At 55.5% G+C, this 12,181-nt stretch overlaps 1 protein-coding gene across 4 annotated transcripts in view; it reads right to left on the bottom strand.

Annotated features, from left to right (window-relative positions):
• Positions 1 to 2,195: 2,195 nt before the first annotated feature.
• Positions 2,196 to 12,181, bottom strand: part of ADAP1 (ArfGAP with dual PH domains 1) — a 74,540-nt gene continuing 64,554 nt past the window's right edge. For 3 of the 4 annotated variants that reach the window (XM_073886259.1, XM_025863645.2, XM_025863646.2), the window contains 6 exons: positions 11,556 to 11,702; positions 4,067 to 4,150; positions 3,823 to 3,885; positions 3,263 to 3,334; positions 2,823 to 3,075; positions 2,196 to 2,738 (listed from right to left, as the gene is read on the bottom strand). In XM_073886259.1, the coding sequence (XP_073742360.1) occupies positions 2,710 to 2,738; positions 2,823 to 3,075; positions 3,263 to 3,334; positions 3,823 to 3,885; positions 4,067 to 4,150; positions 11,556 to 11,702 (648 nt within the window). In that variant the 3' untranslated portion in view covers positions 2,196 to 2,709. The remainder of the gene's footprint in view (positions 2,739 to 2,822; positions 3,076 to 3,262; positions 3,335 to 3,822; positions 3,886 to 4,066; positions 4,151 to 11,555; positions 11,703 to 12,181) is intronic. The other variant, XM_073886260.1, reaches the window with a different exon arrangement.

Below are 12,181 nucleotides of genomic sequence, written 5' to 3'. Positions count from 1 at the left end.
GCTGCCGGTGGCCCGGAGAGCATCTGGGCGGCCGCTCTGGGGCACACCCTGAGGCCACGGTCATTTGGGATCAGGAGTCCTTTCCACGTTTCGTAATGCAGTATTTATTTTCATTGGGTGATTGGTTCCTTTGACCTGGCATTGTAGGTTTTAACCAAATAACCAGGAGTGAGCAGATTTGCCCTCTCTCACTGACGCTATACCAGAGGTTCCCAGAGCAATGACGAGAGGGGAAACACTTTATTTTTTCACAAATAAGAGTTGTAGATTAATACACAGTGATCATGCATGGGAAGGAGTTGAGATACACACTTTTATTGACTGTAAAATGGAATTTAAAGGAAGGTTTGTGTTACTTGTTGAGTTGAAATAAATCCTTTATACTGGGCTTTGCAGCGCTCGTCCTTTCTGAGTGAGCTCCTGGGGCCGGCGGGCGGGGAGCGGTTGCCAAGACCAGTGGTGGCCAGGCCTGCGTGCTGTGCCCGCAGGGGGTGCTGTGGGCGGCCACGAGCGGCCGGTGTCGGGAAGGTCTTGTGATCTGTGTGTAACTACGTGGTGGTTTCTTTAAATGTGAGAAACCAGATGCAGTGGGGTCCTGCCTTGGCACGGGTTCTACGTTGCAGGCCACGGGGTGGGGGAAGGAGAGCGCTGAGCCCCCCCCACAAACTACCCACCGGGGCTCTCTGTGGAGGGTGGTGGTGGAGGGAGTCCTCATAAGGGGCAGGCCCCAAGCCTGCGATGGACCCGCGGCTTGTGCCGTGATGCTTGTTCTGAAACCACAAAATGCATCCAGCACAGTCAGTCCAGTGGGAGGGACGTCGGAGCAGAATGCGGGTTTTTATGTTGAATTTTGCCCCAAACTAAGTAGATGAGCACAGACCGCGCACACCTCCTGGCGTCCCTCCGCACTCCCCTCATGGTGGCAGCGTCTGTCTCGACCCTCAGCACATGGAGACCCCCCTCCCGGGTAGGAGACAGCTTTGCGGCCGTGCACCTGACCCCGCTTTCCCTGTGAGCGCTGCCACTTTTTTCATGCGGTTGTGAGTGGCGCTGCCATTTTCCAGGAACGCTGCCTCCTGTTTGTAGCCGTGCGGGTCGTGGGCCGCCCACGTCTCCCCCGTGGAGCACGGGGTACCGGTGGCCGGGGGTGTGTGAGGCAAGGACCGTGACCGCCCTTTGCGGGCCATGAGCTCCCGACCTCGTTGGAGAACTTGTGCCAACGGTAGGATGTTCTGTTGTTTCTTTTTAACGTGTTAAGTGTCTTGGGCACAGTGCCCTTGCGTCTGGTCAAGACAGGGCCTAGGAAACCAGTCCCGGAGAATGCGTGGCTGGGGCTGCCCCCCACATGGGGAGGGGGAGTCCTGGGGGCCTCTGTCTTTTCATTTCCACCCGGGATGAGACCCCCCCCGCCCCGCCCCCCTCCGGGGCTGGAAGCAGGGAAGACGGGCTAGCGATCACGGGTGGTGGCGTCGGCGCGGCTGGGGAGGAGGCACCTGCCTGGAGCGGGAGGGGGTGGGGGCCCTGGGCGACCCTGCGACTGTCCTCACCCCCCGGCCCAGCTGTCTTGGGGACCAGAGCTGAGATGGGAGTGAGGGGGGCACTCTCTCCTGCCCCTGCACCCCCCCCATCCCGGCCTACACAGGTCTGAGCAGGGGAGCCTCAGGTGCAGAGGGGAGATGGGGTGGTGGGGGGCCCACAAGGGCAGGCAGAGGCCCTGGGGACCCCGAGGCCCCCTCCCCCTACACAGGGGCCACTTTAGGGTAGGACATGAGGGTTGGCGTGACGGGACCCCCTCCTAGTTCTCTGAAGGGCTGGTCCAGGGCTGCCTTAGGGGATGGCTGGCAGTGGGGGGCCACCCACACGGTACCTGCCACCTGCACGCGCTGCTTCTCTGTGCCCCCGACCCCCCACTGGAGGCGGCTAGGTGGTCGTAAGTCCTGGCGGGCCAGCCGCGCGCTGGGTCCTGTGGGGGAGCCTGGGCCCCCATCTTCCCAGGGCTCAGTGCCCAGCGGGCCGCGGACAGGAGCTGACCGTCCACCCTCCCTCCCAATCCAGGCGTGCTGGGGCCCAGTGAGCTGCAGCTCCCCCGTGCCTCTGACCCCCCGGGGCCCTCTCGCACGTGCCAGGTCCGCTGCTTGAGGGGAACCCTGTCCCCCATGCTAGCGCCCAGCACCCCATGACCGACACACAGCAGGTGCTCAATAAATACTTGTTGAGGGGGGCTTGGAGGAGGAGCGGGACGGGGAGGGCAGGCATGCAGGCCACCCGCTGTCCCCACGGCCCAGCCTCCTGCTCAGGGGCAGGGTCCTGGTTAGGTGGGCAGGGGGCAGGGGGAGTTGGTGAGGGGCTGCCGGGCTGCCCTGAGCCAGGAGGCCGGGCCTAGGCCTCAGAGGAAGAGTGGTTCAGTGGCCGGGGGGGGAGGGGGGGGGGGGGGGGGGGGGGGGGGGAGGGCATGGCAGGGGTCACATCAGTGGGTGGCAGCATGGTGGGGTCAGAGGTCAGGTCGGCCGGCCTGCAGTGAGGTTCCAGAGAAACAGGTCCTAGTGGCTAAAGCTCAGGCCCCACCTGGCCAAGTCCGGGGCTGCCACTTAGGGCTGGGGCCAGGAAGCCGGTTCCTTCATCTGCCGGCCCCCCCCCAGTCTGGCCGCTGCCTCCTCGATGGCCACTTCAGCGAGTCCAGTTCCCTCGGGCCTCCAGAACCGTCTCTCGTTAGGGTTTATGTTTGAAGTGGGCTTCCACTGGAAAAAGGACAGGCGTTTAGCCCTGTCACAGCCCCCCAGGAGGCGTTGGGCCTCCTTCCCTGCCACCCCATCTGCACGCACCTGCGTACTCCTGGGGCAGCATGGGCCTGTCCACGACCTTCCGGAAAGCCTCTACCCAGGCCCGCTGCTCCGTCTCCGTCTCGCAGGCCAGCAGGAACCTACGCTCCGGCGTCACGATGGTGATGCCATGCGGCCAGTGGTGGCCCTGGGTGGACGGTGGGAGCCCGTCCAGCACCGTGTAGCCACTCTCCCTGCTGCCGATGAAGACTTCCCCACGAGCAAAGGCGTCCTGTGGGCAGAGGCCGGGCAGCCCCTAGGCAAGGGGGTGGCTCTGCTCATAGCCGGGGAAGCCCCGACCCCGGAGACCCAACCCGCCCTCCTGCTCCTCATTCCCGCCGCCTGTGGCCAGCAGACGGGCCTGTCGCTCATCTCTGCGTTGTGGGGGAGGACACGTCCGCCCTGCAAGGGCCCAGCCGGCCTGGGCCGAGACCCGCCCTTACCAGGGGGTCTTTGAAGTACATGAGCCTCCGGTCATCCATGGTGAACCAGCGCTTCCGGAAGCCTTCTGTTTGCTGTGGGTCAGAGAGTGCCGGGGTCCCGCTGCTCAGCCTGAGGCAGGGCACCCCCACATGCATGCATTCATCCTTCACTCATTCGCGGCGCCTTCCGTGGCCAGTGCTGCGCCCTGCTCTGTCCACCAGGTGGCCGCACCGAGGGCCTCTGCACGTGCTGCTCCTCGCCGCGCCTCCCCGGGGCCCCGTCTGGGCTGTGGGGCTACCGTGGGGGTGCCTCCACGAGGCAGGGAAGGGGCTGAGCTGGCCCTAGTAGGGCCCGAGGAGGTGCACGGGGGGCCAAGACACGAGGCTGGCTCAGCCCTCGGTCCACAGGGCCCCAAAGGTTTTGGGGTCCAGGGCCGTCCAAGATGATCTGTTCAGAGTCCTCTCCCAGGGGTGCTAGTGGCACTTTGACCCTCCACGGCCACCCCACCAGCCCCACCCAGCCCCAGGTAGCTGAGACGCTGATCTCGGAGGGGGGGCTCCGGCCAGCCGGTCAGACCCACCTTGGGCCCCGTTTTCTCCATGTAGCCTTCCTTCAGGTAGTTCCGGGAGAGCTTCGGCACCAGCTAGGGCAGAAGATGGGCTCAGGCCTGGGCCCTCTGGTCGCTCTCCCCCACGCGCCCCCGGCCCCCTCCCCACTTGCTTGCTGCCACTGAGCTGAAATGCCCCAGAATAAAGGAGAGGGGTACATGGGGGCCCTTGGCCAGTCCCCCAGCCCCCCAGCGGACACAAGCAGTCGCCACTTACATCAGCGTCACTGGCCCCTGGGAATGCCACCTGCAGGTAGTGGAAGCGGGCGGCACGGAGCGCGTTGAACCAGTCCACGATCTCCTGCGGGTCAGAGGTAGGTGAACACGGGCAGGAGGGTGGATGCGGGCCTGCCGGGCTGCGGCCCTGAGGCGGCCTGGGAGGACGGGGCCGGCTCCACAGGGGCCACGGGCCGGGGGGCCAGGGAACAAGCCATGCTGTGGCCAGCCAGCTCGGGATGGGCCGGGGACAGATGGGTGGGAGGCCAACGGTCAAGCCAGCCAGCCCCCAAGCCCTGATGCAGATTTGGGTGTGGGGAGGCTTTTCTCCTCTCAGATGGGGTTATTTTTACAAACCGAGTATGTTGCCCAGAGCGAGGCTCATCTATTTTTAAATCCACCCAGAGCTGCTGCCTCCCATCTTCAAGGGGAGGAGGAGGAGGAGAGCTGCTCTGCATGAGCCAAACCCCCTCGCTGGACAGGGTGGACCTGCAGCGCCCCCTCCTGGGGCTGCCATGCCCCGCCACTCCCGAGACACCTGCCCACCGGATGCTGGAATCTGCCCCGAACCCTGGATGAGCCCAAATATCTCCTCACCCTGCCGACACCTGGCCATTGCCAGCCACAGGGCACCTGCATGCCTGTTAGGGCTCCAGAGCCCACTCCTGCTGAAGGGGTCATCCCAGAGCCGCCTGCACCACAGCTAAAATTACTCCTCCTCCGCCACGCCCACCTGCTGCATGCCCCGGCCCTGCCCCTGGGCCAGGCCCATGCTGCAGTGTCCACACCAATGCTCTGTATTCCCCACCTGGTGCACAGGGTTCCCAATTCAGGCTGTGACTTTACACTCCGGGCCCTGCCCACAACTCTCTTCACCCCTGGTGCACCCAACCCCATTCGGGTCATCAGTGAACTCTCCAGTCCCTCTCCTGGGGCCAGAAGGCATTGTCTCCTGCCTGCTCCCCAGCACTGGTCTCCCACCTCCCTCAGGACTCCCTCAGATCATTGAAACCATGGCAGCTGGACAGGTCAGTGGCAGTTCAAGTTGGGCCATGACATCTTCCAAGCAAAACACTGCACCTCTAATAACGATACAAGTCCACAGCATGGCCACAGGCCCTGCAGGGTCTGCCCAGCTCAAATGCCCTTCCTTTCCTACCTCAGCCTTGTCAGCTTCTCAAATCTATTCTGTTCCATCTGGCCACAGGGCCTTAGCACATGCCATCCCAGTACCTGTCTTCACCTTTGGGATATGGTCCCCGCCCCCCCATTATGCAGAGTCACTGTTCCTAGCCCTCAGTACAGGTGGGATTTTAGTCGCTTCTCTGACTCATGCCCGTCTCTACTGGCAAATGGTGCAGTCACTAACTGAGGGCAGAGCCCTGTCAAACAGGCTTACCGGTATCTAGGCACAGAGCCCAGCCCAGAGCAGGTACCCTAACCACAACCCTCTTTGAGGGAGGGGGGCCATTGGGGACTCATGCCAGCAGAGCATCATGCTACACATACAGAAGGGCGCTGGGTTCAGTCTCCCAAGGAAAATGAGGGTGGAGGCTTCTGGATAAAGCTGAAGATTGGCCCATATGCCTTGAGCCGTGACCCGCCTAAAACCTGTTAATACCACATGCAATCTTACAAAACCAGATCAGGAAGAAACAGAAAACTTGAACACACTTATTACTAGTAACAAAATGGAATCTGTAACCAAAGAACACAACACATGAAAGTCCAGGACCAGATGGCTTCACCAGTGAATTTTACCAAACGTTTAAAAGAGAGTTAATAAACTATTGCTAAAAAAATAGAAGGAAAGCTTCCAGATTCATTCTATGAGGCCAGCATTATCCTAATAACAAACCAGACACACTATGAAAAAGAACTACAGGTCAATATTTCTGATGAACACAGATGCAAAAATCTTCAACGAAATACCAGCAAACCAAATCCAACAATACACTGAAAGGATCATTCACCCCAAGCAAGTGGGTTTCCTCCAGGGATGCAGGATGGCTCAACATTTGCAAACCAATCAACGGGACATGTCACATCAACAAAACATTTAAAAACCATATGATCATCTCAGTAGATGCAGAAAAAGCAAAGGAAAGCAACTGACAAAGTACAACATCTCTTCACGATAAAACCAAAGCGGGGTTAGATGGGACATATGTCAACATGATGAAGGCCTGATTATGTGACAAGTCTACAGCTGACCTCGTGCAGTCGGGAAAAACCAGCACTTTTCCCCTAAGATGAGGATCAAGGATGAAATGAAAGAACAATAGTAACTTGAGGCTGTATGGAGAAATGATATCAGGAAAGATTTGTAACTACTTTTTGTTATCAATGTGATATAAAAGACTAATATTTTGGGGTCGCCTCGGTTAAGTGTCTGCCTTCGGCTCAGGTCATGATCCCAGGGTCCTGGGATCGAGCCCCATGTCGGGCTCCCTGCCAAACAAGGAGCATGCTTTTTCCTCTCCTCCCTGTTCATGCTCTCTGTCACTTTCCCTCTCAAATAAATCTGTTAAAAAATAAAAAGACTAATACTTTTAAAGAAAAATAATCAGGAATTAAAAGCTGCTATTACTGTTAACTTGTTTGTAATTGCAAGTCTTGTTTTATACCTACATTAGGAGACAGTGCATTTAAAAGAATGATTGTATTTTGGGGCACACAACGTGTAAGGATGAAATACCGTGACATCGACAACCAAAGGGGTGTCGTACAGACAGCTGTGAAGGAACAGGGTTTCTGCACGTTCCTGAAGTTAAGCTACTACAAATTCGATTTAGAAGGTTATAAGTTTAGGATGTTAAATATAATCTCCATGGCAACCAGGAAGAAAAGAGCTATAGAATATACACAAAAGGAAATTAGGAGGGAATTTAAACATTTCACATAAACACAGAAGACGACAGGAATGCAGGAAACGAGGGACCAAAAAAAGCTGTAGGCCACACACAACATAAAGGGCACAAGGGAGAAGGAAGTCCCTCCTTACCAGCATTCACATCACAGGTAAAGGGATGAACCTCCCCAGTCAACAGGCAGAGAACGGCAGGACGGACAGAAACACACGGTACAACCACTGGCTGTCCACGAGAGATGCGGCCGAGATCTAAAGACACAGCGGGTCGGAAGTCAAAGGATGGGAAAGGACACTGCGCGTGGACAGCCCGCGGGAGAGAGCCGGAGTGGTTTCACAAACATCAGACAAACAGACTAAGGAAAAGGCCACAGGGACGAAGGAGGACAGTCTATGTGAGTAGAAGCCTCGACACAGCAAGATCTAACAATTACACTCACGCGCCTAATGACAGACATCAAAGTGTAGGAAGCCGAACCCGACAGAGCTGAAGGGGGACACCGCCAGCCTCGAATGACGGCTTGAGACCGTGACGCTGCACTCACACTGATGGACAGAGACATCCGGCAGGAGTGAGGGAACAGAGGACTTCCCACAACCAACCAGATCCAACCAGGCAGCACCTGACCAGGACGGCACAGGCATTCCTCCCTAGGGCCCACGGGGCGTCGTACCGTTGGACAGGATCGACCACACGTGAGGCCGCAGGTAAGTCTAGGTTGATTTTAAAAGGCAGATGTCGTACAGAGTATCTTCTCTGGCCACAACAGGGTGGAGTCAGAAGTCAACACAAAGAAAACTGGGACGTTCACAACATGGCGGAAATGTAACACACTTTTAAACAACCAGTGGATCAAGGAAGAAATCACAAGGGAAATTAGAAATGAAATGAAATTTGATGAAGGAAAACAAAACCCGACACCAGAACACGGGATGTAGCAACGGTGGTGCTAACAGGGAAATCTGTAGCTATAAATGGTGACATTACAAAACAAGAAGGATGTCAAACCAACGACCGAACTTACAACTGAAGGAACTAGGCAAAGAAGAAACTAAACCCAAAGCTGGCAGAAGGGAGGAAATCATAAAGACTGGAGCAGAGATCAATGAAATAGAGAAAAGAAAACCATAGAGAAAATAAATGAAAGCAAAAGATGCTTCTTCGAGAAGATCAATGAATCGGCATGCCTTGAGCTGGATGGTCTAAGAAACTGACTCAAGTCACTAAAATCAGACACAAAGTTGGGGATGCTGCTCCCAGAAATAAAAAGGTCTATGAGAGCGTGCTGTGAACAACCGTACACCAACAACAGGGTCACCTCGATGAAGTGGACAAATTCCTGGAAAAAGAAAGCCCACCAAGACTAAATCAGGAAGAAGGGGACCATCTGAATGGTCCTGTAAACGAGTAAGGAGACCAAATTTGTCATCAGAAATTCCCAACAAAGAACAGCCCTGGCCCTGATGGCTTTACTGGTGACTTTACTGGTGAATGCTACTCAACACTTAAGCAACACCATCCTTCCCAAACTTTTCCAAAAGAATTGAGGGGGAGAGAGCACTTCCTAACTCATTCTGTGAGGTGTTCTATATTATACCCAGCATAACCTGGATACCAAAGCCAGACAAAAATACAAGACAACCACAGACCAATAGCCCTTGTGAACACTGATGTAAAAGTCCTCAACAAGATACTAACGAACTGAATTCAGCAGTATATTAAGGATTATACACCATGACAAAGTGAGATTTATTCCTAAAATGCAAGGGATTCTCAACATGAAAACTCATGAAGTTAATACACCACATTAATAGAATGAAGGAAAAACAAATCACACGATCATTTTAGTTGATGCATGAAATGTATTTGACAAAATTCATATGGAATATCTGGGAACCCAAGTCGCCAAATAATCCTTAAAAAGAATAAAACTGGAAGAACTGCACTTCTAATTTCAAACCTTACGATGAAGTCACAGTCCAAAGAGCATATGGCACTGGCAGAAAGACCGACCAGAAACTGGTCAAATTATTTGTTGAGAAAAGGTGTCAATACCATTTAATCGGGAAAGGACTGTCTTTTCAACAGTGCTGGGGAAACGATATCCACGTAAAAAAGAATGAAGCTGGGGGCGCCTGGGTGGCTCAGTCGTTAAGCGTCTGCCTTGGGCTCAGGTCATGATCCCGGGGTCCTGGGATCGAGTCCCGCATCGGGCTCCCTGCTCCGCGGGGAGCCTGCTTCTCCCTCTGCCTCTCTCTCTCTGCCTGCCACTCTGCCTACTTGTGTTCTCTGTCAAATAAATAAAATCTTTAAAGAAAAAAAAAATAATGAAGTTGGGGTACGTGCACCCCGATGTTTATAGCAGCAATGTCCACAATAGCCAAACTGTGGAAAGAGCCAAGATGCCCATCGGCAGATGAATGGATAAAGAAGATGTGGTATATATACACAATGGAATATTATGCAGCCATCCAAAGGAATGAGATCTTGCCATTTGCAACGACGTGGATGGAACTGGAGGGTGTTATGCTGAGTGAAATAAGTCAATCAGAGAAAGACATGTATCACATGACCTCACTGATATGAGGAATTCTTAATCTCAGGAAACAAACTGAGTGTTGCTGGAGTGGTGGGGGGTGGGAGGGATGGGGTGGCTGGGTGATAGACATTGGGGAGGGCATGTGCTATGGTGAGCGCTGTGAATTGTGCAAGGCTGTTGAATCACAGATCTGTACCTCTGAAACAAATAACGCAACATATGTTAAAAAAAAGAAGAAGAAGATAGCAGGAGAGGAAGAATGAAGGGGAGTAAGTCGGAGGGGCAGACGAACCATGAGAGACGATGGACTCTGAAAAACAAACAGGGTTCTAGAGGGGAGGGGGGTGGGGGATGGGTTAGCCTGGTGATGGGTATTAAAGAGGGCACGTTCTGCGTGGAGCACTGGGTGTTATGCACAAACAATGAATCATGGAACACTGCATCAAGAACTAATGATGTCACATATGGTGATTAATAAAATAAAAAAGAATGGACTCTTACAAAACATAAAAATTAACTCATGGGGGGGGTGCCTGGGTGGCTCAGGTCATGATCTCAGGGTCCTGGGATCAAGCCCCGTGTCGGGCTCCCTGCTCAGAAGGAAGTCTGCTTCTCCCTCTGCCTCTGCCCTGACCCTGACCCCCCCCACCTCCTGCTCTCTCTCGCTCTAATAAATAAATAAAATCTTTAAAAAAATTAACTCAGTGGATCAAGGACCTAAACATAAACCTGAACCATACAAATCTTAGAAGAAGACACAAGGCAAAAGCTTCATGAAGTTGGATATGGCGATGATTTTGTTCATCTGACACCACAGACATAGGCAACAAAAGACAAATTGGGAGTTTATGAAAATTTAAAAATTTTGTGCTTCAGGGGACACTATCCACAGAGGGAAAGGCAACCCACAGATTGGGAGACAACGTTTTCAAGTCGAGTATCCTCTAAGAGATCAATATCCAGAAAATATAGAGAAGCCCTAAAACTCAACACCTGAAGAAACAAAGAACCAAAATCCAAAATGGGCAAAATGGGACCTGAATAGATCTTTCTCTGAAGACATACAAATGGCCAACCAGGACATGAAAAGATGCTCAACCTCAGTCACCATCAGGGAAATGCAGATGAAAATCAAGACGAGAGCACCTCGCACACATCACGGTGCCCGTCAGAGCCCGGAAACAGCTACTGGAGGGTGTGGAGAGAGCCCTGGCGCCCTGTCGGTGGGAGCGCAAACCGTGCGGCTGCCGTGGACCAACAGTGGGGAGGGTCCTCAAACGGATACCACCCGACGCCACAACTGCACTTCTGGCTGTATAATCACAAGAGTTGAACGTAGGGTCTCAGGTATTTGTAGCCCCAAGTTCATAGCAGCACCCTTCATGAAACCACCGGCTGTCCGTCAGGGTAGGGGCTGATAAACAGTGCGGTCCATCCACACGACAGGCCACGCAGCCTTAGGAAGCGACCGGACCGCTGCCCCCACGGGGACCCCACTCACACAAGGTCCCAGAGGCGTGAGACTCACACAGAGTCGACGGCGGGGCCAGCGCTGGGGGAGGGGGGGGGGGGGGCGGTCTGTGCATCACGGGGACAGGGTCTCCGTGTGTGGGGACGGAATGTTCTGGAATGGGCGGTTGGGCTGCACAATGAACGTACCCAGAACCGTATGCTTACACATCACGAAAATGGTGAATTTTAGGTGTGTTTTCACACACGACAAAAGGGAGAAGAGAAGTGGTTGCCAGACCCTTGTGTGTCTGAAGCGTCGCAGACACGTTTCTCCCTTTCACTCACATGCCCGTGTTGCGGAGGTAAAAACGGAAAACCGAGGCCACGAGGAGGACGGGCCACCTGTGACGGAAGGACAGACCTCGAGGGCTTGGCTGGGGGCTCCCGGCGCCCTCACCCTGCAGGGGGTCTGCGTGCGAGGCGGCTGGGTCGGCCGTGGAGCAGGACGCTGTGCACGTGTCCCCAGCCCGTCCCCCTCCTGCGCAGGGGTGCTAGGTGCGCTCCCCGGCCAGGGCCAACCGGCTCCGTGCGGCCGTGCGGGGCGGAGCGCTCCGGCTCCCGGCACCCACCTTCCCGTCCTCGTGGTAGACAAAGATGTTGCGGGTACTGTTGTCCTTCAGGTAGGTGACCTGCAGGCCATGGGGGTGGCCGATCTTGGCTGGCTGGAAAGTGGCGTTCAGATGCTCGATCTTCATGACAGCCTTGGGCTCCTTGGCCTGGAAGCAAGGCCGTGCCTTAGCTCCAGGCGGGCAGGGGAGCAGGCAGGGCGGGCCTGGGGGTGCCGGGTGTGCTGTGTGGCTTTGGGTAAGTTACCTACCCACTCTGGTCCTGGGCTTCCTGACCTGTAAGTCTGAGGTAACAGCACTGCCCTCCCCGGGGATGAGGAAGGGGGATGTCTGACACCTGGGCAGACCCCCCCCCCCTCCCCGACCAGCTCCTCCTCTGTCTGCTGTGCCCCCGCCCTGCTCCCGTCCCACCAGCCTGGCTTTCCTCTCTGCCCGGGAGCTGGCAAACTGCCCTGCGGTGCCCTCTGGCTCTGCGTGTCACCAGGGATGTCCTGACCTGGAGCTGGTCTGGGTGGGCGCAGGGCCCAGCCAGCCCCTCCCCACCCGCTGCCTGGATGACCCTGTCGGTCTTGGGAGTACCCAGCATTGCCAACCAGGCCCAGCCCCAGGGAGCGACTGTGACCAAGGGG

The sequence above is a fragment of the Callorhinus ursinus genome, unplaced genomic scaffold (assembly GCF_003265705.2).
Source record: "Callorhinus ursinus isolate GAN/ISIS: 27379988/994484 unplaced genomic scaffold, GSC_fseal_2.0 scaffold70, whole genome shotgun sequence".
NCBI lineage: Eukaryota > Metazoa > Chordata > Mammalia > Carnivora > Otariidae > Callorhinus > Callorhinus ursinus.
Note: the sequence above shows the minus strand (reverse complement) of the source record. Positions and strands in the feature narration are given on the sequence as shown.